The 27,742-nt window shown below is 38.3% G+C and overlaps 1 protein-coding gene across 5 annotated transcripts in view; it reads left to right on the forward strand.

Annotated features, from left to right (window-relative positions):
- The window catches only part of pparg (peroxisome proliferator-activated receptor gamma), a 41,879-nt gene extending 21,444 nt beyond the window's left edge, over positions 1-20,435 (forward strand). For 4 of the 5 annotated variants that reach the window (XM_085274293.1, XM_085274291.1, XM_085274294.1 and 1 more), the window contains exons 2-9: positions 798-1,094; positions 1,375-1,541; positions 4,370-4,508; positions 10,349-10,548; positions 13,552-13,678; positions 14,352-14,545; positions 14,813-15,056; positions 17,577-20,435. In XM_085274293.1, the coding sequence (XP_085130419.1) occupies positions 803-1,094; positions 1,375-1,541; positions 4,370-4,508; positions 10,349-10,548; positions 13,552-13,678; positions 14,352-14,545; positions 14,813-15,056; positions 17,577-17,824 (1,611 nt within the window). In that variant the 5' untranslated portion in view covers positions 798-802 and the 3' untranslated portion in view covers positions 17,825-20,435. The remainder of the gene's footprint in view (positions 1-797; positions 1,095-1,374; positions 1,542-4,369; positions 4,509-10,348; positions 10,549-13,551; positions 13,679-14,351; positions 14,546-14,812; positions 15,057-17,576) is intronic. The other variant, XM_085274292.1, reaches the window with a different exon arrangement.
- Positions 20,436-27,742: the final 7,307 nt, after the last annotated feature.

Consider the following 27,742-nt stretch of genomic DNA (forward strand, 5'->3'; position numbering starts at 1 on the left):
GCAACAAAGAGAAAACAATAAATGCACCTTTTTTAAGTTGTTTTTTTTTTTTTTTTGCTGTTGCTCCTTTTAAAAAATAATTTAATTCTCTGACCTTTTTCTGAAGATGCAGAAAAAGTGCAGTCTCAAAGTATGCAGAGACAGACAAAACATTCCAATGAATTAGTTATCAATTAGAAAAATAGTGGTAAACACCAACTGTTTCCTTTAATAGATTTGCACAAGATAAAATCTTCAGCAAAGGAAAAGTAAAATTCCTAGAAGTTGAAAAAGATACTGTTCAGTTTTTACCACCAACCCAGTCCTTAAGACCAGAGAAGTTGCCGAAGCTAAAGGCCTGCATCCTTGGCCTGCTTTGTGTGTCCTGTGGTTGGGCAATCGCACAGCAAGCACCCAAACAGCAACAGAGGAAGGCAGTGTTTTGAGCAGAAGAGACGTTCCTCAATGCCAGAGTTCATTTTGTACTGCCTGTGACACAATCAGTGTTCCCTGTTTACTAGATAACAGACACACTGCAGGAATGAAGTAAAGCACGACGGGTACTCCTTGTAAGTGTTTTTAATGGAGTGTGTGCGCACGCCCAAATGTTTAGAATTTTTCTGAGAGGTCCTTTTTAATTATTAACAACTGTACAACAGTGCATGTGGACTTGTCTGCGTGTGCTTTTATTTTCATATACAGTTTTCTGCTTCCTTTTATTCTCAGTGGTTATTGTTTTTCTAATTATGTTAAGTTAAATTTAGCTGGCAACTGATTTTTGAATTAACTCGCATACTTGCCTTTTCTCTCTCTTACAGTAGACATGGTGGACACCCAGCAGCTCCTGGCCTGGCCTGTTGGCTTCAGTCTGAACACAGCAGATCTGCCAGAGCTGGAGGACAGCTCCCACTCGCTCGAAATGAAACATTTGTCCACGTTTGACTACGCCTCCATTTCCTCCTCCTCCATCCCTTCCTCCCTGTCTCCCCCGCTGGTATCCTCCATCCCTTCCGCTGGCGTGGCCTATGACCTAAGTCCACCGCAGAGTGAAGAACACCTGACCAACATGGACTACACAAACATGCACAGCTACAGGACACAACCAGACATGTTCAGTAAGCACATTGACCAGAGACGAATGATATAAATGTAAAATATACTTTAGGTGTAACAAAGCAAGCGGTGACCTGAATGAGATGTAGACTGAGATTAAGAGATGTGCTGCATGCATCAGAGTAACTATTAAAGGCAGTTATGGGTAACAGGATGCAGATTTATAGAAGCAAGGTTTAAGCAACCGAGTGCTGAACTTTTAAATGGATGTAAGAGGTGAAGTTTGAATTTTGTGTGCTTTCTGTCTGTCTTCCTTTCTGCGTGATGGTGTTTCTTGATCAGATTCCATCAAGCTGGAGCCCGAGTCACCTCCACAGTACTCAGATATTCCCGTGCTATCCAAGCTCCCAGACGATACATCGGCGGCAGCGCTAAACATCGAGTGCCGCGTGTGTGGGGACAAAGCGTCAGGGTTTCACTATGGCGTCCACGCCTGTGAGGGCTGCAAGGTAAGGCTGAACGATCTCACAAGGGAAGATGAAAATGCCGATGAGCGTAGAAACATTTCAGATCGTCTCGTAATCTCTTCGTTAAATTCCTGTTTTTTGTTATGTCCAGGTAACGGTTTAAAACCTCTAAATATACAACTTGTTCTTAGAACAAAAACAATCTTCACTGAGGTTTGTCATTGGTTACAATTTTACTAAACTGCACACAGCGGTTGATACGATTCATGTTTAAGTCAATTTGTGGATCAGTCGATACATTTTAAGCAGCGCTCCGTCTTTGCTCAGTTTTAGAGAGGATTTTTTTAAATGGTTTTCAATCATCACAGAAATGATTCATGTGTTAAATCATGATTCATATCAGTAGAGAGTGCGTTAAGTCTTTTTCTTAACAAGTAATGCTCAGATGATTATAAATCAGCAGTCATACTACTTTCAAGTCGTGTCAGGAAATGGTAATGGGTGTAACAATTTCTACTGCAGCTCTTTTCTCTCTCTGCCACTCTTTTTCTGTCACTGTGTGTCACCCGTCGGTGAAACTTGTTGGTGGAATAAATAATTCTATAATGCATGGAGAGAAATGTGCTTTTTTTTTCATCTTTTTGATGTCTGCCACTCTAACCACAAGCCCCATACATTTTCCACTCAGCGAGGGCTCAAGATAGGCGTGTGCTTCTTCAGACAGCCACCCATTTAAACTCTCTGTCTGTTTGTCTGTCTGTATAGAGTATAAATAACTAATAGAGTGTGGGTGAAGTTTCAGAAATATTTCCATTTTCTTTGAAATATTGACACATTACAGAAACATGAACATTTTTCTCCAAACACATATGAGATGGATTTTTCAGAATCGGCAGACCTGTCTGTGCATCTTTTGGTTTAGATCCAAGAAGCGTTTGCACGTCTGAAATCAAACTAATTTGAAAAGAAACCTTCACTCTGGCGCTTTCACAGAAAAAAGAAACTGAAATGCAGCAGCTTGTTACTGAGTAGTATGATTCAACTAGTATGATTCAAAGTGCAATACAAGAGGCCTACTATATATTGCTTACTTACTAGGAAAAGTCCAGCTGAAATATTTTGTAGTTTTGTAGGAAATAAAAATTTTGTGCTGTTTTCTGCCTAATATCATTTATTTATCTTTGTTAAAGAGTGTAATTATAAAACAGCCCACACTACAGCCCGCACCACACTGGTTGTGTGGCTCATTTATGCTGGTTTAATAGTTTTCCATTTTAATAGGTGACTTATTCCTTGTTCATTACGATTAACTTCATTTCAGGCTGACATCACATGTAGTAAACACAAGCTACCAAGCCAAATTTAGTCTTAGTGAAGTTTTGCCTCCACGGGTAGCAGAGTCTATTTTCTATAGACATGTTCGTCTCTATTCTTACACACACAGTACACAGTACAGTGCTTACTGTTACAAGGCCACTGATACCACTCAGTGGCCTCGGTGCCCTCATCGCTCGTCAAGGTGAAGCTACGAAGCTTCCAAGGAGTGAACAGCTTCATGTGAATACAGACCGTGAAAGTAAACTTACAGACCCGCATATCTGTTTCATGACAGTTATTGATGGATTTATAATCCAAATGACTAAATTCAAAGGGTGAATGTGTCCTTATGAACACAAGAAAATAGTCATGCCATATTCATTCAGTATGAAATACTGTGTAAGAAAAAGGGCTGATCAAAGAAGGGGGCCTTTTTTCAAAATAAGAGTTTTCACTAATTCGTGGACTCACTTTGTTTGCCTGCCTCACAAACGTCCTTCCAGTGGATCGTAACCGTGGATTTGTTTTTGGTTGGCTTAAACCCTACCACCCTAGAAGAATGAACAGAGCCGCAAGCTACGCATGATTTATTCAAACGATCAGCTTTTCTTATAAAATTTGGACTCGTACTGAACGACATAATGCTGACAGTATATTTTTTGGCAGCTTGCATTGTAAAAACAATCAAAAAGAACACGACCACTGACAGTCACCTTGAACTCCACCACAGTGTTAAAACAGAAGCTCTTTGACACTGTTGCGGAACAAGGGTCTCTGTTTTTCTGCCGCCATAAGCTGTCACTCTGTTCCGTCAGGGGCTGAATGAAGGTGAGGGAGAGTAGTTATTGTTCTGCTGATGTCTCAGGGGAGACTCACAAGAAGAGGGGGGTCAGCCAAGCAGGCAAACACTTAATTGTTTTAAAACAGAAAACATTCTTTATTGAGGTGGAGTCTTGACCCCTTTTAACTTCCTTCTTCTATAAATAACCTACGATTAAAAAAGAAACATCTGTGGATCGTAGGAATGTAGATGCTTATTTGAAAAGCCTTCGCACAAAGTCCTGATGTCAGTTTTTATTCTCACTGAAAATTCGCCTTTCAGAAATTTGCAGCCCATAGGATTTTTTCTCCTTTTACACTGCTCAGGGTGTAGGAATGTATACTATAAGTCTGACCATGGCTACACATTAATAGGTGAGATAAGCTTCTTTGGTCCTAAGGTTGAAGACATAATGTGTAAATTTGCACAGTTAACTTTTGAATAGACTTGTTGGCCCAATGATTGGCTTCCATACAGATTAGAAAGAGCCAGGTGTCTTATCAGTATTTCTCAGTCAGTAGACACTGCGTTGAGCTACTTTTCCAGCAATTAACTTGATTCAGAATTTGAATTATTAAATGAAATGTTAAAACTTTTTTATGCCCCTCAATCCTTTTTGATGAAGGGATAAAAATATGCATTAGAATAGGGCTTATTTGAAAAAGAGTAGGCAGAGCAACCATAAGGACTGAAGTCACTACGTGTGTACTAATCGTATTCCTCTTTTTCACAGGGTTTCTTCAGACGCACCATCAGGTTAAAGCTGGTGTACGATCACTGTGATCTTCACTGTCGAATTCACAAGAAGTCGCGTAACAAATGCCAATACTGTCGCTTCCAGAAGTGCCTCAACGTCGGGATGTCACACAACGGTAAGCCGGTGGCATTCATACACACATTTTCATGACAGTCTGCACACAGTCAGAGCACACCTGGGTCGTATTTTTCATTAAACTCAAATATGAACTAAAAAAAAAGTTGAAGCTTCTGTGCATTCAATCTTTTTTTCATTTTCACATCCATCCCTCAGACAGGAATGAAACCCCCTATTTATATGTCTATAAATAAGCAGATGTAGGTAAAAAGACTGATTCTTCTTTGAAATTGAGGTTCAGGAAGCGCCTCTTCTCGGACTGAGTACTTATGCCCTTTGAGAGCCGCAGATGCGTGTTGACCACACTGCTTCCAATTTAGCCTTTGAGGTGTCATAGTAATGTGTGCAGAAATCTATATCACTGTCTTAGATGTTGCCAATTCTTTCATCTGTGGTCTTTGGCCATTGTTGCAAATCTTGGTTCATGTTTTAGTTCCCATCATTCGCGCAGTGTGTACCCGCCACCCCCCAGCTGATTCATATCACAGTAGAAATTCAAAGATGAGATTCTGGTGTATAGCTAACTATAACGCCTATCAAAAGTTCTAAATTTTGACCTGCCTTTGTGCTTTATTCAACAAAGGCCTGATAGTGACAGATATGATAGGTGTGAGTAGCACACCTATCAGAGGCATGCTACTCACAGCCTGACTGTTTTCACTGCATAGCATCAAAAATGTGTTATAGCAATTCTGTCAGCGTTGCTGCTGTTTGAATGTGTGAAAAGTTGCCAGCTTCGGTTTTATTCGCACAAGCATTTGGCTGATTGTGTGCACTAAGTTTGTACATCAGCCACGTGAGTGGGTCTTTTTTAAAAGAGTTTTTAAGTTTTTAAAAACTGCATGTACAATTTAGAAAAAAATTAAAACACACATATGTTTGCCTTTCATGTACCAGACATTTGTACGTAGAGCTTTTTACTGAGATACAAGTAAACAGCTCTTAGATGACCTCACCATTTGCAAACTACTCCACAGAAGTACAATATGCAGAGAAACCGTCTACTTCAAAAGAAAAAAAATCTCTTCTTTCATCCGTCGCTTTAGAATAGTTTTGTTTTGTTAGCTTTTGTTGTCCAGTCAGGAGCATCAACAAGCACACCTGACTCCACCTCCTCAGCTGTGTTTCATTATGAACCTCGTGAGTAAATAAGTATACTCTGGCTATGTTTGATTGATGTCTTCCTGATTCTCCTGTTATATTTGTTGCACCTGTTAGGGTTGGACACGTTATGGCTCTTTCCCTCCTCGGCGCACTTGTAGCATACTCACTTCGGTGAGGTCGTAAAATTAAAATAACTCTGCAAATCATGACAAGTCAGAAAGCCCTGCTTCCCACAAAGATCGCTTCCCCATTTGCACTGAAAAAAGTGTGTGGGTTATGTAATTTATAATAAATAGTGAGCATGCATTAGCTATTATTTTGGTGGCTGTAACACCACCAAAATAATAGCTTTCCTGTCGATTGCAAACACAGATTTGAGCACTCTGATGAGGTAGGTTTGCCTGTTGCACAACCACTGATTTAAAAAAAAAAAGAAGCAATGACAGCGACAGGAAATTCTCTCATACATTAGTGGAAGTGTGGCTACACTGAACTCTGTGGTCAAGTGGGCAAGAAGTTGACAGAACAGGAAATAACAAAAGCATGATGGTAAATTATACAACTTTTATCAAACACTGATGTTGTTGCTGCCCTGTCATTGGCCTTGCACTTGCTGAAGCTTACCATTTTTGTATTTGGCCATATTGCTCTAGAAACAAGCAGAATTCCCCCTTTCAAAGCAAACAAGGTGATCTTTGAAGAGCTCCGAATAATCCTGCTTCTCAGGTAAATTAATGGGGGCTGCACTTAAGACTTAATTAGACAAACCACTGAAAACACTGGCATGCTTGCACGGTATCGTTGTGCTGCATCCAGAAGAAGTCTTTTTTTCCCCCTACTTGACAGCTTGTAATTGCAGCGTGTTAAAAACAGTATGACACTGTAATGGAGACCAGGAGCTCAAAACCTTCTGAATGATTGATACTGGAATCACTTAAGTATTTTTTAAGTGGCACTTTTTTTAAGGGGCAGTTGGACTGGAAGGTGAATGAACACAGAGGAGATGGCCATCTACCAGAGTTGAAAAGAAAGCCTTAATCAGAACTGTTCACAACTTAAATTCTGTTGTATAGTGCATTAAAAGAGTGTGTCTATATATATATATACATATATATGTTAACAGTACTCAGTGTTTCTTTAACAGGATGTAAGAAAAAGCAACTCAGTCACCTGCTTACGAGGCCCAGGGACAAACCAAAGTAACATACCGGGGGAGTTTAGTCATTTCTTATATGTGTAGTCATTTAAAGCATATGTAAACAGACTGCTTTGGATAGTTGGATAGTTCTTCATTTGGTTTTGTTACAAACTTAAGCCATTCCAGATAAAAAGGAAACTAGCTGCATTTAGTGGTTTTGTTAGTTCTGCTCTAATAGTAAATATTAAAAAGTTGATGAATAAATTTTATTACAGCCTGATGCCTCTTTGGTGTCAGGAGTCTTGACTCTGAAGAGTGAGGTGAATATTAAAAGGTGGGGGGGAAAAAGAATGATTTTAATGAAGTGGTAGATGATGGTGGAGGTGCCACAGCTTACTTAGCCAGTGGGCTAGAGCAGGAGGCAATCCTGACCATAGACTGCATATGTGGGCAGATGCAACCTAAATAGTGAGAAATGGCATATTTTACCAAGACTGAGGCCATAGCTTGATTATTTGCTACCTTGGGCAGGCCATCTTGGGGTTTGTCCAGTCTGTCAGACATAGCAGCTTACCTCCACCAAATAAGTTCCCCAGTTCAGCCATTGCCCATCATAAATACACCGATTGTAAGAACAGGAACAGGTTTAAGTCATCCCTTGAAAGAAGCTCACCTGGTAACTCATATATATTAGTCTGGTAACTGTTACATGTTAGTCATTTGTAACTGTGCTGCCCACTGTCCTAAAGCTTTGCCCCTGTGATGAGTAAAAGCCAAATTATCTGCTGTGTTTTTTTTCTAGGTAGGCATAGAGAGGTGGGGACAGATTTTATATCCAAACTTCTACAACAGGTTTATCACCTACTAGGTTTACATACCACCTCTAGTCAAAGCGTTACAGCATGACCCCGAGGAAGATGCTGCACAAATTTGACAATGGTTCAGTAATTCAATTCATCACTGAAAACACTGGCATAGGTGCGTGGCATCTGTGTGCTGGATTCAGAGGCTGAGGAAACAAGCTTTTCCTACTTGGCAGCTTGTAACTGTAGTTTATTGAAAACAACATCACATTAACGCAGATGTGATCTTATCTCTAAGAGTTTGGTGTCAGAGTAATTATACATTACAATCTCACAGTTTCATGACCAAAAGGTTCTTAATTCAAGCTTTTTTTTTTAAACCATGTCTCCTTTATCTAACTAATGACCTTATTGCTGGTGCCGGTTAGCACGAAAGGTTTTGTCAATCATCATGGCAAAAGTCGGCTGGACTCGTTGTCACATTTTAATCTTAGAAGTGACTTAAATTCAACAACATTATGAGCATCTGCTATCAATAGATATATGTTTTTTTCTACTTTGCTGTTGCTTATCTCTGCGTCTTTCTCTCTACCTCCACCTTTTCTGATATCACTCTGGTGTAATAGGTATAGCTGGAGTTGTGTGGGTTTTTGTTTAATCAATGATTGACTTGCGTTGAACTGATTTCTCCAGTTTGCTGTGTCACTGCCGTGGGCGCGGTGCCCGGTGGTAGAGCCACTTTAGTTTGTATGCATTTGCTTAGGGTGTGCAGTCAGCATTACATAATCACGTACACACTGCAGTAAATTCAGAGCTGGGAATGAAATGGAAATAAGGAATAATGACTTCCACTAACAGAAAAAGAATGGTCACACCTTGGTGTCAGATTTCTTAGAAGAAAAAAAAAAAGACATCCACATCAGCCATGTTACAACCACAGTGCTGCTTTCATGTACACGCAGCAGGGCAAGGGAAGCATTCACTTGAATGCTGGTAGATAGATGTGCCGTTACCTCCTGCTTTCAGCCGCCAGTGGACCATTTATTTCTGTGGGGGTTCACAAGTCACATCTTGCAGGGTTTTTGTCTTTTTTTTATGTGTTGTTTTTATTTTGTTTCTAATTTTACAAAACATGGGTTGCATTTTATATTCATTGACAGATATCAGACCTTACTGCTTTACAAAGTTACAAAGTCTAAAACTGACACGTAGTATTCAGAGAAATTGTCAGCTTGTAAAACATTTTGTCACATTCAGCATAAAATAGAGGCTGACTATAAAATTTGAAAAGTGCAATGCAACTCTAGTAATATAAGATAATTTTATACAGGTATATTTTTGATCAAATGAAATATAATCAATATATTTAGTTAAGGGGCATAAAATACACATAATTTTATCAGGAGGTAAATAATTTTGCATTCTGTGAAAATTACATTAATGCAATGAAAGCTGTTACATTTCAGGTCTGTTTTTATTATATTTTATTTTATTTAACCTTTTTTTATACAGGTAGTCCCACTGAGACTCAATACTTCATTTACAAGAGAATATATTTATCTCAGCTGAATCCTAAAATAAATACCTATTCAACAAACGACTCATCTTTCGGTGAGCTGTGAAAACATCGGTCCGTACACAATATCAGAGTCAACAAAATGTTCTAATTGCCTCATAAGACACACCTCAAAAATCACAGCAGAATCATTTGTCATCTTTTGATGCCACTGGATTTTCCCTTTCATTGAAGAAGCCATGAGTCATATGACTCATGTGACTTTTTAACATTCAGAAATCTTTGAGTTATTAGAGCAACTCGGACAAGTTTTCCATTACTTTAACTCCAAGCTTGAAATATTGTGACATCGCAACGGTTTAAAGAGTAGTTACCTAACATTGGCGTTGTTGCATATCAGGTAAAAGAAACACGTCCCCTGTCTCAAATGAAATGTCCCACATTTACATTTCATTCTTTGTTCACTGGGGTTTGTAGTGCTTCAGTGTGCCGTAAAATCTTGTGTGTTTGCTCTAGATGGGTAATTCTGTTGACATTAGCTGTTCAATTTGATTCATTGCTCATTGATCAAATATTAAAGATGTGATAAAGAAATTAAACATTCTAACAGAAGGTAAATGGGGTGATGAAAAAGGTATTTAAAGCCTTTACTTAAGCAGATATTGTACTCCAGTGACTTCAATATAAGTATAAAAAATTACCAGCTTTTAATAAAGTCAATTTTTAAAATTTTTCATTTACTTACGTAGAATATTGTTTATCAACTGGTCTGAAATAACAGGGAATGGATTTCAATCACAAGACAGATTTATTTTTGTGTATGCTAATCCATCACATGTAGTCACTTCCAAAAATGACCTTTTTGAGCGGGAAAAGGCTGGGATTCATTCATGTGTACATGGCTACACATGAATGAGCATATTGTACTTGATGTTACAATCTGATACACAAATAAATAGTGTTTTACTTCTGTTAAAGCTAGTTTACTAAAGGAAAAATGTAGTTTAGAAATATTTTTTAGGGTTCCCCATGTTCTTTGAATTCATTATTCAACTTTTCAGCCTAACTTGTGTTTTGTAGAAGTGAAGTAGCACATGGTAACACGTGGTTTGAGGTCGAAATGTCAGTCAAAATGGTATTAATTCAAACTGGGACTTTTGAGGTCGCGTGACTCCAATAAATTGACTCAGGCTTCAGGTTTTGCGTATTTGCTGTGCACATGTGATTATGTCTGTTTTTCATGGTTCACCAGAGTGTTCTTCTGTTTCCTTTCCCAGCTATTCGTTTTGGCCGAATGCCTCAGGCAGAGAAGGAAAAACTGCTAGCCGAGTTCTCATCTGACATGGAGCACATGCACCCGGAGGCAGCAGATCTGAGGGCTCTGGCCCGGCATTTGTACGAGGCCTATCTGAAATACTTCCCTCTCACCAAGGCCAAGGCCAGGGCCATCCTCTCTGGGAAGACCGGAGACAACGTGGTAAGCAGCACTCTCTAAATTCTCATTTGCTTTGATTCGGATGCGTACAAAATCAGCAGACAGATAGCGCTCAACATTGGCATTCTCAGGACAGAAAATAGATCAGAAAAAAACTGTATATGAGCACTGCTGCTTAATATTAGACCAGCATTTGAACTGATAAGATATTTGCAGGTGTGCATGTGGTTTCACTTGTCTTTGCATTCCAGGGATATATCAACCATCTACATATACTGAACGTTCTCAACTCGCTGATGAGAGCTACTGAGCCAGTTTCTCTTTCCTGTTTGCTTTTTCTCCACTAAGAACGACATCTACAGCACAAATTTGACCTATATATATTTTTTATATCTCCCATTCTGGAAACTATCACAAGCAAGGATGACATTAAACAGAGTCAAGATCATACTGAACAGGCCAGGGTGAAAAATCCATAACTTCATGCAGTATTTTACCAAAATTCAGAAGTAGGACATAGAAAAAGCCTTACTGCTTTATTACTCTTTACCTTCACTTATACAAGAATTAAATTTAGTTAGAATTGTTATTAATACTACACCATTAATATGATTTAAACTCTAAGTATTTTAAACCTTTTACTCAGCACGTCTTTTAACATTTGTCAGCATAAATTCCTGTGAGCACGCTCAGTTTTGACTCAGATGACGCGATTTAGGCTGTTGCTGCTGTGTTAACTCAAAAAGTGGATGGACTGGTTTCAACATGTCTTGGCTGTTAGAAAATATCTCAGGTTACAATGGTCAAACTACAGAACAGGGTGGTGTTGCTTTTAGCAGTCTTTTCTTTTACAGCCATGGCTTCGACAGTCCTGCTTAAAACATCAAATGATTTCATAAAGACATTTGGAAATTTAGAAAAGTTGAATGGAAGAAGCTATTTAGAGTTTAGAGTTTTCCAAAGAGACCTAATCAAACAGCATGCAAGCAGAACATAAAATAGATCTCAAGTGAATATTTTTATCCACTTTGCATTATTTTATTTTTGCTTTTAATTCATCAGCTTTCTCCCTTTTTTCTCCTTATGATGCCGCTATTCCTATATGTGAAGTTGCTTTGTCTGTGTATTATTCATATAGTAGTACTAGTAATATTACATTGAGTGTGGCAACTACATTTCTTTAATCAGACATACATATGTGATCTGAAGATTATGGAGTTGGTTTGATATCAGATAGTACCGTCAGCCTGTTACGCTGTGTTTGCAGTATCATTCATTGTTCCAACTGTAAGTAGTTTCAGTTGGGGATTTGATTTTAGTCTCTCCAACCAATCAGCAGAGACCAACATATCTGCAAGAATCCAATGTAATTTTAAGTTGACATTGATGCATAGCCATGTCATCATACTGGTTTTGCTGGGCTTTAAGGAGTGGAGCGGAAAAAATTAAAAAGCAAATTCTACTGGTACATGCATATGCTCTACGTGTGTACCAGTAACCATTGTTCCTTCTTCTTCTTTTTCTTGGTACTGATGCTGTTTGACTAATACGCCCATGGTGCACACTGGACAGTTTGTTTTAACCGATAAAAACACAGGATCGTGTCACAAGATGTGAGATGAGTCACTGGAGGTCAAAAATTCAATTGTCTGTTTCCAGACAAATGACGGTTAATTATTGAGAATATGAAAAACATGCTTAAAAACTATCAGCATGAAGATATTTCCAGTATTTGTGAATGTGTATGTTTTTGTAGGCTTTTCTGTGAAACCTGATCACTTCATCTTCTTTGATTTTTTTCCCTCACAGAATAAAAAAGTGGATTAAAAACTTTGAGCGTATTATATTCTTAAAATGTAGAAGGAGATTCTTAGTTTTTGGTTTTTTACTCGTGTTCTCGGATAACTCTCAGCTCAAGGTTGCGCCGCATCTCTTTCGTCTGCTTGTTATGACTGTTCATCGTGGTGATTGCAGCCAAATAGCACCAAATCATCTCTTTGTTTGAGGGACTGCTTGGTTATTTACTAAACCAAAGCAATCCTCCTAAAACAAATTGGGAGTCAATGATTTTAACTTTCGTAGAATATTTACATTTTTTAACAAGCAGAACCTTGATATGAGTTGATGTGTAATCAGTGTTTAACTGCACCGGAACTCCAGACACACCATGTGCGATAAAGGAAGCGATTTTTTTCCTTAACCTTGGAAAACCATCATTGTTTTGCTCAATTATTTTGGAATCGGAGCTACAATGTCTCTGTGCAAGATACCTATTATTTTACCTTGTTGTATGAGTGCTTCAGATAAAATGGAGGTTTGATTTCTTTGTTATACATAATGTTCACACAAGTTCAATTTAGCTTCCAACAAAGCTACCCAGTATAGTGTTTTTTTCTTTTTGCACATTTAATAATGTTGCTAGTGGCAAATGCTAAAACGTAGCATTACAGTCGCACAAATAGATTAAAGGTATTTTTATATAGACTATATTTGTTTAGCCTATATGTTTATAGCAGAAATCCTGAGTGTGTTGAAAGAAATTTTATGAAAGCTGGCACTTATAAGAAAATGGAGGCGCTCGTTGTGCTTGCGCTGAACAACATACATACAATTGCTGTGTAAAGACAAAACTAACAAACAGATTCCTGCACAGTGAGCACATAAAGACATTTCACTCCCCCCACTCAGTTTCATTCACTCACGCAGGAAATGGGTTGTTCATTTCACAACTTCTAGAGAATTTCCTGCTTTAATTCCCTCTATTCCCACTACAATAATGATTTATGTGTGTGAATAGCAGCATTCATGTTTCAGGCCAGTGCATGTTAGTTTTACTAAAGTAAGCGTAAGTTTGCTCAGATACCTGGAAATGATGTTTTTTTTCTGTGTCGGCCTGCAGCTGAGACTTTCTTTATTTGCCTCATCATACAGATGAGACTAAATGTCCTCAGAAGACCTATAATCAACTTAATTTTTTCTCTTTTTCTTTTCTTTTTTCCTTTTCTTCTGCCTTCTCCCAAAATTTTCCTTGCACTCTACCTGTAGCCTTTTGTCATCCACGACTTGAAGTCTCTAATGGAAGGAGAGCAGTTCATTAATTGTAAGCAGATACCAGTCCCAGAGCACCAGCAGCAGCAGCACCAGACCTCCGCTCTTCCACCTGTACACGGAGGTGGGTAGTATCAAATTACTCTGTTAAAGAACACCTTTTGTTGCAATGTCCAAAACATGTTGTTTGTCTGTTATTGTTCTGTTTAGTTTTAGGAATGCAATTAGCTACAGCAATGCAGAAGATATTGTTCCTATTATTCCACATTAAAAAATTTTTTTACATTGGAATTAATAGTAATAGCAATTCAAAATATACAAAACAAAGGCTGAAACTCAGACAAGCTCCTTAAAATGAAAATCCCAACTATTCAAACTTCTTCATTTACCAGTTTCACCCAGTGTTGTCAATGTTTTTTTTTTTTTTCACATAATCAAGATAATTATTAAAGCACACATATTAACCCCAATTCATTGCATTAGTTTTTCTGGGGAGAAAAGTGCAGTTTTTACATTTTTCAAGTCCAGTTTTACTGGTGCTGATAAATTATGTTACCTATTCTCAATGGTACCACTGTATCTTCTGTCATATTCTCTTCATCGGTCGATAATTGTATTGTTATTTTCTAAAAGTCTTGCAGAAAAATGGAGATGGATGAGGATCGAGAGATCTAGAAAGACACAAAATTCAGCAATTATCTGTTAACTCTTTGTTATTTTTAGCTTCTTATATAGTTAGCTTCTCTGTTTTTCTTGTACTCCTCCAACTAAATTAAGTACCTTCTCTCACATATCAGGCTACACGGAAACGCACCCACTGTCAGAGAGTGAGGTTATGAGAATGGCAGTCTTCGGTGGACAGGGAGAAGCAGACACTGTGGAGCTGCGTTTCTTCCAGAGCTGTCAGTCTCGTTCAGCAGAAGCAGTGAGAGAAGTGACAGAGTTTGCCAAAAGTATCCCTGGATTTGTCGATTTGGATCTAAATGATCAGGTGAGATTCATCAGTGGTTCATCCGTTCGGTCCTGATTGTTGTGGAAGATTTTTTCTGTTCTAAAACAACTTTAAAATAAACAGTTTTGGACAATTTCAATTCAGAAAATGATCAACGTAAATAAGTCGACATAATGGTTAGCGAAGCTCATTGCTGCTTGCAGTTCTAGATTTTGAATGAAAATGAAGTTACGACCCGACTATCATTTCTACTAAACTAAAGATCTTGCCAGATTTTGATACAGTCATTGTGTTCTTTATTTTCAGGTTACTTTGCTGAAGTATGGTGTGATTGAGGTTTTGATCATCATGATGTCGCCTCTGATGAACAAAGATGGGACCCTCATCTCCTATGGACAGATTTTTATGACGCGGGAGTTCCTCAAGAGTCTCAGGAAACCTTTCTGTCAAATGATGGAACCAAAGTTTGAATTCTCCGTCAAGTTTAACACGCTGGAGCTGGACGACAGCGACATGGCCCTGTTTCTGGCTGTTATCATTCTCAGTGGGGGTGAGTGTTTTTATTATTGTTTGTTTTACTATCTGCCCCCAGTTCACCTCTCCTGACCTTCGGAGGAGGAATCTGGATATGTGAATGGTTTGGAGCACTTCTCTTAAACCTCCTAAAACACTCACAGATTCATTGCGTCCACTGTTGGACGTTTAGAGTTCAGATTTGATTATGAGTATATCAGCACTTTATTGGTGCTGATATACTCATAAAAGAAAGCGTCTGCAGGTATACAGACATGATTAACATGGCATCTGTTGCACTGATGTGTTGAATGAACCGTTTTTCCATATATGGCAAGAGCATGATTGCATACATAAGATTAGCCTGGGGGCGGCTAATGGTGTCGACAGATTTTATTGACAGTTAAAATCTCGCCTCGGGTTCTCGTTCAAGAATAAATAACCCTTGCTGACCACATCGACCCAAGTAATTTGTCATCCAGATTTTATTATCATTGCAAGCTATTGCTAACATTACAGCAAGCGATTGCACCACAGTCTCCATTTTAGTCTGGAAATGCAACCACATGAGATCACTCACATTGCTCCCTCTGGCCTAATATTTCTAATAATTGTTTTCTGTATGTGCACGATGAAACAATTTCAAAATTGGCTTGGATTTTAAAACGTCTGTAGTCTGAGTTTAGACTTTGAGTTAACAGGACTGACACCATTATCGGTTAATATCTGTCTATTAAAGTGATGCTGCACACAGCTTAACCTTGCTTTGCGTAACAGCTGGAAGCAGGGAGAAATAGCTGTTCTGGCAGTGTTCCTTATTGAGGTAATCATGGCTGGCTACACAGTGAGAGGGATTGTGAAAATGTAATCAGTGGAAGCTATTGCATGTGTGCAACCCCCCAAAAAAAAAGAAAAAAGGGAAAAAAAAGCACAACAGCATGTAGCAATACGTTAAGTGTATGTAGAAAAATTGTCTTTAACACATGCAGAAAACCCATCAAAGATCAGCCAGCACCGAGAGTAGCTGCAGTGCACAGTTCAGTGTTTTTAACACATGGTTGACTCCACTACAAATCTTGGTCACATTGGGTGGTGCAGCGCAGTGGTTCTAACTGTTGCCTCACGGGAAGAAGGTAGTCATTTGAACCTCTTGGTCACCCTGGGCCTCTCTGTGTGGAGGGTTCCCTGTACAAGTTTCCTCCCATAGCCCAAAAACATGCATGCTAGGTTAACTGGTGAGTCCAAACTGGTCGTAAATGTTCATGTCAGAGCGTCTGATTGGCACAAGTAATAGTTGTGCCAATCAGACGCTTACTAAGCCTTACAAGCCTTACTAAGCGTGCGCCACATATGCGTGACATTGCCCCCTTGTTGGTAGCTACAACATGCATACGTGGGTCTGCAAAGTTCTATGTAGCATCTACTAATGCACTACTGTGTCAGCTACTTAGCACAGTAAGAATACCATGATCACCTACCAATAAAACCACTTGTGCAATCTCATTTTTACGCCTTTCTGTTTCTGTACAGAGCTAAGCTAACCGCTTCCTGTTTCCTTGCCGATATATATTAAACAAATACAACACTGGCGACCCCATTCTCAGCTCAATATTTGGCAAAAATGAAACAAAAATACTTTTTTATTTTAAATATTTAAAAAAAAAAATCATGATTCCAAGGTTATTTCATGTTATCGCTGTGCTTCTGCCAGACAACGTGAATTTAATTTACATCCATGTGTATATAAAGTAACATAGTTAACATAGTTAGCTGCTCCAAGTAAATCCAAGTTATCAGTTCTCTGTGTTTAACACACTATCTCCCGCCAGCCTCGGCCCACTCATAGATGTATTGGATGTTTTTGGGAAGGGAGTCTAGCAGAACGGCAGTAAACGGCAACTGCATCACGTGCAGGGAGATTTACAAACAGCAAGTTGCATGTTGATGACAACATTTTGACTCACTGTATCTTAAAGAGAAAAAAAAGGTGAGGTTTCACTGGCAACCACATGAGCAACTAAAAATCACTCAGTCGAGTCGTTTTTATACAACTTTGACATCTTTTAACAAACATTTTTGTTCTAGTAATATCACAGTAAAGCAAGCAGGGACCTAAGGGTTTAAAATCTAAAATGTTAACAAATCAGACCAGCTTGTGAACACTTGAGCCTCACCCTCTTATGTCAACAGATTCTAACTGCTTAGTCTAGTATTGGTGATTATTATAGTGCTGCTTGATAAAAACCTGACCTTGGATAGCATGATGATTAAAATTAAACGTTTTATTTGAATATTAACCTAAATGACAAATATTATCTCTTGAAATCGAGATAAGTATTCTTAACTTAAACTGAGATGTTTTCTGCCAGTGAATGTGGATAATGTTTAGTTATTTGCACCTCTCCATCCAACATAAGTTTTAAACTTTAGGTCATTTTCTATCGGTTTTATTTCTCTTCTTATGCCAATTTAAATTTTCATCTACCTGTTTTAATGGATTTTGGATATATTGTGGTCAGTCTCTCATTTATCCTCCTTATCTCTGTAATGTGTCCAGACCGGCCAGGCCTGCTGAATGTGAAGCCCATCGAGCAGCTTCAGGAGACGGTGCTTCATTCACTGGAGTTGCAGCTGAAGCTAAACCATCCAGACTCTCTGCAGCTGTTTGCCAAGCTGCTCCAGAAGATGACAGACCTGCGTCAGATAGTCACCGATCACGTCCATCTCATCCAGCTGCTTAAAAAGACAGAGATAGACATGTGTTTGCACCCGTTGCTGCAGGAGATCATGAAGGACTTGTATTAGAATTCAACAGGAGAAGAGGACACGTACAGAAAGGGGTAAAGAAAAATACAGTGCTGTGCAAAAGTCTTGAGTCACCCTTGATTTAAGAAGTAGGTTAGCAGTTTTATTGAAACATCTAAAAACACACATGGGAACACGTTATATAAATAAAAAACAGAGTGTGTACTTTAAGTAGTTCTCTGGAATAGCTCTCCAGGCTTCTTGAAGGGCATTCAAAGCTCTTCTTTGGATGCTGGCTGCCTTTTGTTCCATTCTCTGTCAACATGATCCCACACTGCTACAGTGATGTTAAGATCAGGGCTCTGGGGGAGAATAGTCCATGATAATGTGGTGATGTTCAATCATGTGTTTTTCTATCCAGGTATGCTTTTACTACATTGGCAGTGTGTTTGGGATCATTGTCATGCTGTAAAATTAAACCATTGCCAATCAAACACTTTCTAGATGCCTTTGTATGGTAGATCAAAATCTGAGCGTAATTCTCTGCGCTCAAAATTCAGTTTTGACAACATCTCCTCCAACACCATTGGCTGAAATGTCGCCCCAAACCATGACAGAGCCTCTGATGTGTTTTACAGGTGGTTTTAAAGATTCACTGTTGTGCCTCTGTCTTGATCTACAAACTGACAAGGACAATGATTTGAACCAAAAAGTTTAAGTTTGGATTCATCACTCCATTAGACTGGTTGCCTGGATTTCAGTCCGTTTTTTGTGTAACTTTCTCCTTGTTCCCCTTTCTTAAGAAAGTCTTTTTCAATGATGGCCATTTCTGATGAGGCTTCACTGAACAGTAGATGGATCAGCTGAAGGTGCAGATGCATCTCTCAGGTCTTGTGTCAGGTCTTTGCTGGTCTTTTCCTATTTCTTAACATACATTTCATCTGCTGTTTTTAGGCCTGCCACTTCTTCCTTTGTCCTGCACTTGTTCTGTTTCTTCAAAGTTTTTAAAGACATACTGCACAGTTTGCTGAGATATGCCAAGCTTTCAGCTAACAGCACTCTTGGAATCACTTTGGTGCTGAATTTTATTTTATGCCTGTCAGACTGTCAAACTTACCTTTAGCATTTTTATACATTCAACTAAATAAAGTATGCACTTTTGCAACGGGCTGCTGGTAGCAAAGTGACTAAAGACACATTTTCTTGGTTGTTTGCTAACTTGTCTGTAAAGTAGACAATTGCTTATCCTTACAGTTTGTTGTTTTTTTTTAATCCTCAATAGTAAGTGTTGAACAAACAAAACAAAAACATTCCTCTGAAAAGAACCAGGTATAATGACTGGACTACAAATGAGTGACAAAGCAGTCAATGTCTACAGAAAAACTTGAACTAAAACTAAAGAAATTCAGAAAACCTGGAGAACAATTGCTCAAGACCACTTGACCAAATTACAGGAAACTCTGGCTCCTTCAAAGTAAAATATGGAGAAATGAGAGTGACTGAAGACTTTTGCACAATACCATAAAAGAGAATGAAAAGAGATTGCTTTTAAAATTATGAGTTGAGATTAAGCACTTTGTGCTCTGTGTATGTGTTTTGGTTATAAAGTCATGTAGCCAGACAGACTGACTAACTGAAATTGAGAAAGAGATGAGGAAGACGAGGAAAACAGAATTCAGGGAAAGAAATGCAGAATCTGAGTATTAGATCTTGTCTAGACAGTCTGCATGTGAATAACTTGTGGTGCACAGTCATTTTAGCCTCTGCTGAGCCTGAACCCTCTGCTGAGCAGGGTGCCAACTTAAATATGAAACTACCACCTATTGCACCAAAAGTAGCGTCTGGGACAAACTGAAAGTGAGGGGATTTTCTTACTGGCGAGCTCGAGGGTAAAATTGTGAATGATCAACACAGCCAGCTTCAAGTGCCTCAAGGAGAAATGTATCACTGTGAATATATGACACCATGTCTCATACAATACAGTATGTGTTGTTCGTGTGCAGCTTATCTACACGGTCAATTGCAGCCATCATAAGCAGCACCAGCAGCAGTGTGTACGTGCTTCAATACCTCTGTGAAGACGCACAAATACATGAATGCTTACACACACGCTAAAGCAATGCTCAGACAGTCCTTTTCTGTCTTGGCATCAGGGTGAAGGTGCTATCTCTTTTTAATCAGCTTTAACCAAAAACAGAAATCAGATTATTGCCTTTAACATATTTTAGACGCCTGCAGAAACTGTGAGAAACTGTTGAGCTGACCAAATGCAAATTGCCATGATGATGTTTGCTGTTTGCTGAAAAATAAAAGTGTATGTGCCATATTGTGCCTTCAAGAGTTTATCTTTAGCTGTTTTTTGTTTTGTTTTTTGTGAAGTTAATGTCATTTTAAAAACATTATATATATTATACATATTACATGTATGGTATGACTTTTTTTTAATTGTCAGATACAATTGATTTTTTGGCCTTGGTTTTATTTCAGATTCTAAAATACTGGTTTGAGTTATAATTTTTGCTAAGAAATGATTTTGTATGTGTGGACCAAATCTACTATATCTGGTCCATCAAATGTTGTTTGTGCAGACAAAAAGAGTGGACTGATATGTTTGTGGGGAAAACAGAATAAAGAAGATGTAAATAAAATATTTTTTAACTTTTTACTTGAAGCCTGTCTTTTCTTTAAAAGCTGTGGAAGCTTGCTCACACATGTTTCACCAAAAACCATTTTTAAATACTATACTTCCTAAAGGCATTCCAGTCATTCAGACTCTTGGAAATCTGTTTTACAGTCATTACATCAGCTGCTCCTCGGTGTCTATTACCAAACACACACACGCCCTGTTGGAAAGATTGCAACACATGAACTATGTTGCACTGTGCCGGAAGACCAAAGTCTGTGGATACAAATATGAACAGCAAGCAGGGAAGTGGTTTTACTTTTTTAGAGTTCTGGTTTTTTTGGTTCTGTTTTTTTTTCTTTGCTTTTTTTTAGGTGGCATTACATTTTGTCTCTTTGTTTTGACAGACAAGAACAAAACAAAAAAGGTGTGTGTGTGTGTGTGTGTGTGTGTCAGGGGGAAACTTATAGAAATTCTTGGAAAAATAGGATTGAGATGGGATCGCGTGCGACAACAAGGTCAAACTCAGGACATCAATTATTAACCCACTCGGACATCAGGTCAACTCGATGCCTGGCGCAACTTCACAAAGCTCTCTGACTGGCTGGCTCTTTGCCAAACAACAGCTCACAGAGTGTGTGATCACATGGTCACATGCAAGGGGTTAATCTCGGTGACAAAAAACCACTCTTAGGGGTCAGTCCCTACAAAGTTAACACTGTTAACATTGGTTAATATATTATAAGTTCTTAAACTAAACAGGTAAAATAAACAACATATGCTACTGAAAAGTTAAACTGAGACATAAAAATGTTATCTGTCTCCGTGTACAAATATGGTATTTTTCTTATGTAATTAATGAACTTCAGTCTTTATTTATCAGCCTTTAACAGTTAAACAACTACTTTTGTCAGTGAATCAGACATGCTTATGATCATCATCTACACCCTGCCTCTTTATGAGAAATAAAACCATGATTTTTCTTCTTTTTTACTTCCTTAACATGCCTACACATACACAGAAACGGGCTATTTGTACTGTAATAACTAGTTATACGTGTAGTATTTTTGTATATAGGAACTTTATAATCCAGCTGATGAGCTGTTTCCTGGAAACCAGTGGCCTCTGCTCTTTCTCTTTCTGACTACCCTCAAGCGCAGTCTTGTCGTTGTGGGCAGGAAATAACCCTAAATTATTAATGTGTCACACCCTTAAACTATAAAATATACAGTTGTGGTCAGAAGTTTACATACACTCATCATGAGCATAAAAGCCATGGTAATTTGTGGCTTTTAATAATTTCTCTGAACTGTCCTTTTTGATGGTACAACATGCATCTTTGACCTTTGACCTTACAAAAATAAGAATTGGGTGCACAAGTTTGAATTAATTTTGGCTCAAATATATGCATACACTTGCTTAAATCTTTTAATGTGATGCTGAAAACTCAACAATGTGTTTTGACTTGACAAGGCTTAGACCTGTTAAATTCTCATTATGCCAGACCACAGACAAATTATTTTGTTTTGGCAGAAAAAGGATTTGTTTGACAGAACTTGATGGACTGATTAATAATTAGAATAATAAAAAAAAGTCCAATGAACTCAGTAAAGAGCAAAGAGGGAAAACTTTAGATTTACACAGGTTGGGAAGGTGTCTTGGAGCCATTTCTAAACAACTGCAGATTCCAAGATAATCAATTCAAACTATTGTACACAAGTACAAGTTATTTTGATGTGTCACGACTTTGCACAGACCTTGAAGAAGACCTAAACTATCCCCCTCAAGTTAAAGGAAATTGGTCAGGGTGTTGAAGAACAAACCAGTACCACCAAGGCTCAAACCTGCCATGAACAGGAAATTCTGAAACACCGGTGTCTACGTCAACAGTGAAGCAAGTTTTACATTCCCATTGCATCGGCCTTGAAAGATGCCTTGGCTCCAAATCAACACCTTCAGGCTCGCCCAAAATTTGCAGCTGAAAAAGCAAAGTGGCTTCTGGAGAAAAGGGTTATGCTGACTGACCTTTTTGGCCACAAAAGGTGAAGTGAGCAAAAGTGAGATTTTTAAATTTAAGAACACTGTACCAGCTGTCAAGCATGGTGGTGGTAGTATCATGCTTGGGGGCTGTTTTGCAGCCACTAATACTGGTACATTGCAAGTGGATGAAATAATAAAGAAGCGAGAAAACCTCCAAATTCTTCAGCTTCATAGCCAGTCAATAACTAAACAAGACAATGATCCCAAACGCACATAAAAACTGGTTTTGAAATAGATAAACCAGGCTAACCCTAAGCTTCAATTAAGTATAATTCATTGTATTTATATGGCGCCAAATTTATATTGTAAAGTGAAGACCCTACAATAATACAAAACACCAAAAAAAACCTCAACAATCAGATGACCCACTATGACCAAACACAGTGACAGTAGGAAAGAAAAGATCCCTTTTAACAGGAAGGAACCTCTGGCAGAATCAGGCTCACGGAGGGGCGGGGCCATCTGCTGTGACCAACTGCAGTTGAGGGGAAGAAGACAGGACAAAAACACATTGTGGAAGAGAGCCAGAGATGATTGAGTAACTAATGATTAAATGCAAAATGGTGATTAAAGACATAGAGAGTTAAAAAGTGTGGTGAAGACAAAACACAGTGCATCATGGGAAGGCCCCAGCAGCCTAGACTTATTCCAGCATAATAAAGGGAGGATTACGGTCACCTGGCCCAGCCCTGACTATAAGCTTTATCATACTGTAAAGGAAAGTTTTAAGGCTAATCTTAAAAGCAGAGGGAGTGCTTGTCTCCTAAATTCAAACTGGGAGTTGGTTCCACAGAAGAGCGGCCTGAAAACTGAAGGCTCTGCCACCCATTCTACTTTTAAAAGCTCTAGGAACAACGAGTAAGCCTGCAGTCTGAAAGCAAAGTGCTCTATTGGGGAGATACCGCACTATAAGGTCTTTGAGATTATCCAAGACCTTGTGTGTGAGGAGCAGAGATGGGCAGTAACGCGTTACTTGTAACGCGTTACTGTAATCTGATTACTTTTTCAAGTAACGAGTAAAGTAAGGGATTACTATTGCAAAAACGGTAATTAGATTACCGTTACTTTCCCGTAGGAACGCTGCGTTACTGCGTTACTATAACCGTGATTTTTTGCGAGAATGTCTCATGACAGTGACGTAAGCGAGTGCGCAGTTAGTGACAACAGCTGTGTGCAGATCAACAATGGATCGCATATCGATTGTGGGAGAGAGTATGAGCGTGCAGCGTTTAAAGCGTGGAAGTACTGACCTTACTTTGAGTTTGATTCCATAAAAAGTGACAAAAACATTAGAGTCCATCGTGCATGGGAAGAAAACTTCTTTTTACAGCGAAAAAAACCCCCTAAACTTCCAAGCAAGCACCGAGTGCGCAACGACGTCAGAATCAGAATCAGAAAGGGTTTTATTGCCAAATGTTGAGCAGGTTTACAACATTAGGAAATTGCTGCGGTGCTTCAGTGCAAACATAGTGTCATAAATAGCACTTAAATAGACATGAAAAAATAAAAGTAGGGATAAGAATTAAAAGTGCTACGTAGAAAGATATGTGCATGAGCTATACATGAGATATATACATGAGAATAAGAATTAAGAGTGCTACGTTGAAAGATATATACATGAGTGCAGGTGGTGATCAGTGCCAATCATGGAATGATGCAGTGAACACAGCGTAGGGTCATGTGTTAGTGGTGGGGACAGTCATATGGTTATTGTTCATGTGTCCAACAGCAGAGGGGAAGAAACTGTTCTTATGGCGAGAGGTTCTGGTGCGAATGGACCGGAGCCTCCTGCCTGAGGGGAGCAGGTCAAGGAGGCTCCGGTCCATTCGCACCAGAACCTCTCGACGTAATGGGAAACTCACAGAAACTCACGGATTCTTCAACTGACCGCGGCACACCTGCACCAGGGTAAACCTCCGCCTACCCCACTCCTGCTTTACAGGTGAAAATAGAGCAACAGGACCACTGAGTCTTTGACTTTATTTATGTTCTGCTGTGTTTTACTTGCATCTATTTGAAAGAGTGAGTGTAAACACAAAAAGTATTTTATTTTATGTGCTGGAATGTGTAGAAAATAGGTTTAAATGTTAAACTAATTTATTCAAGTCAGAGAATGTTGCATATAATTACATTTTTGCTTGATGCATAAAGTTAAAAGATTAAAACTGATAAAACAAGTTTAAAAAAAAGAGACTTTTCCATTTGATTACATTTTGTATGATGGATTATGTAGAAAAAGTAAAATTGGGCTGAAAGATCTACTGCTTTATCACCTCTTCAGGTTGTAAATCGTGTTTTTAAAAAGTAACTAAGTAACTAAGTAATTAATTACTTTTGAAAATAAGTAATCAGTAAAGTAACGGGATTACTTTTGGGGGGAAGTAATCAGTAATTAGTTACTGATTACTTTTTTCAAGTAACTTGACCAACACTGGTGAGGAGAAGGATTTTAAATTTACTTCTGGAATTAACAGGGAGCAACGAAAAGAATATACTTTTTTTTATATGGGAAACATGCACTTTCTCTTTCTAGCCCCTGTCAGTACTCTCACTGCGAAAGCCTGAAATTACATGACATTCATGCCCATAATGACTGTATGTAAACTTTTGACCTCAACCTATATCTATGTATGTTTTTACCAATGGTATAGAAATACATTAGGTAGCTAGACAAAATCAAAGTTCTCCTTTATATCAGTATTATTCTTTTATTGTCTTCAGCTGGTGAATTTAAGTACAACTTGAGCTTTGTTTCTGGCCATTGGGTCAGTTCAGTGGGTTCAGTGTAGCATTATCCACTGAGAAAGATGCATGCATTTTTACCTAAGAAAAAAAATGTAATGTCAAAACCATGGACTCAAACAATATGGCAAGAAATAAACCAGCGATTGATTGGTTGGTTCTCAAGCCGAAAATGTGATGCGATTCTGAAAAGACACCATAGCTGAATCATATGTGTACTAAAGAAAAAGATGTATATCACTTTGGTAAGAAGGTTTTCGCTAAAACAGCTGCTTACTCTTACTGAATGATACAATCGTAGCAACAAGACTGAAACTAGAGAGAGTGTTGGTTTCTTTAAGTCCAAGAAACCAATGCAATTACCTGAAAAGTTAAAGCTCAATAAAGCTGTGAAGTACTGAAATATATGAAGTACTATATAATTGATACAAATTACAGTACAAATTGTACTCACTGTCGTCACTTTAAACCATTAGTTACACCACAAACATAAGTTTAAATTGTTTTAAATGATTAAATGATCTTCCTTCTTAAAAACATGACATTAAACTTGCTTCAGCTTCTTATCATGTCAAATCATGGAAAACTATTACGTTTAGAAATATGAGGGTGTGAGGGTCAAATAGGTTTTCACTTGCCTCAGAGTGACAGTGTTGCATTATGGGTGTGGGAATTCAGACAATGGAACAGAGTCCAATTACTCAACAACTCAAGTGCAGAGTTGAGGCACTTGACCTGAATTTGAGTAATTTAGTTTGACACCATATTAAAATTGTATTAGTTTAATTATTAACTTTTAGTTACTTAGTTACTTCACGTAGATAATACCATGAAAAATATGATTATTAAGTATTTTTTTCATCTCAAACCACCCAGTTTTATACAGAAAAGCTGAAAACCTCTTTCTCCGCAGCCTAATCTCTAATAACCTTATACACATAAGGCACTTATACGGAGTATTTGTACATTTTTAAGTAGGTTATCCAAATATTTCCTTTCTTTTTCTCATGACAACTACAAGCTCTGATCAGGCTGAATGCCTGTGAGTTGTAAAAGGGGAAAGCCAGGCACAAGTGCTGAGAGCAAAGCCTGGAGGACGTGAGAAAATAGCTGAATAAAGGGGACGTTTGGCCCCTAAAAATAAGCCTTTGAATTGGCAGATGATTGTGGGGGTTTCTGGCTTGGGGCCGGATGGTCCTCTCGGATGGCTGATGATGATGATAATTAAATCTGTTCTTTATGTCGAGTCAGCATATCCTCACTTTGTTGCAGTCCGGTCTCTGCTGACTGAATCCTGCCAAGATTCCCGAGCTGATCGGCCAAATAATTTTCAGAAAGTATATTTCTGCCCTTCTCTGTCCACACAGAGCCAAGTCCAAAGATAGCATTCATGATTTACACGGGGAAGTTTTGTTTTCGTTTGAGCTCCTTAAGATACGGCAGCTTCATTTTTCATTATTCTCTTTTGTTTTTAGTGTCAGAGAGGAATTCTACTCCCACCAGTGTGTGATACCTGACATGTGTGCATCCTCTGAACAAGCCCTGTTTCTGAAGTGATACACCTGCCACTGTAAGGCAAACAGAGCTCTCAAGACGGTGTTTTATTAAGTCTGTTGTTTACACAGAAAACACCAAAGGAATTAAGGCCCTTCGTGTTCATGTGAAGCAAACATTTTAATCATTCAGTTGAAGAAATTATATGGATTGGAGCCTTTTATGGAGCAACAGTTCCTGTTTCTATTGTAAAACAATTACAGCCATTGTAAAAATGCAATAAAACACAGGCTAATACAGTTCCCTGAATCTGCTTTATGCCAATATTTCATCATCAATTTTCTTGTTTAACACTTATAACACAATCCATCTGCTGTCATACACTCAAAAAACAGATTCAGGTCCTCCTTTCAAAGAACACATGCAAATTATGTTAGTTGTTCACAAATGCAATTAAAAAATACCAAATTAATTTGATTTTCTTTGTGTAAACCTAAAATTATTCAAAACCAGCAGAGGCTGATTCTGAACACAAAATGAATGAGTTTGTTGGGGCACTGGGGGTAGGAGGAGTACATTTTTGCACTTAAGTATTTGTAAACTCAAAGAAATCAATTCAAGCCCCTCTTTAAGCTTAAACATTATTTTTAATCTCATTCAACGCAAATGTAGCACTCCAGCGTTACTGCAATTATTATTCGTGTGGTGAACCTAAATTATTTTCTCTCAAAGCAGTCTTTGTCACAAGAACACAAAGTTACTGAGTTACACAACGGTCCGCCTTCTTTGAAAATTTTGCGCTCTTTCAGGATCACCTAAATGAATCCAGCTGCTCTTGGCCTCTGGTAAGGTAACATATTATTTTTCCATATATCCAATTGTGTATTTCTTTATCAGCTAAATCTATAATGCTATTTATCATAGAAGCTTGTAACAGTTGTTTTTTGAACTTTTGGTGGTGCTACCATTCTCTTCTCTGCTTGAATACTATTTTTTTTTTTGACAATATAGCCAGGTCTTTTCAAAAGTGCCTTGTTTTAGAGGAGAAATTGTGTAGCTGCCAACTTTTAAGTCGGAGC

This window comes from Mchenga conophoros, linkage group LG5 (genome assembly GCF_057382185.1).
Source record: "Mchenga conophoros isolate Kocher_MC1m ecotype Shallow Benthic linkage group LG5, M_conophoros_male_GT1.1, whole genome shotgun sequence".
Taxonomy (NCBI): Eukaryota; Metazoa; Chordata; class Actinopteri; order Cichliformes; family Cichlidae; genus Mchenga; species Mchenga conophoros.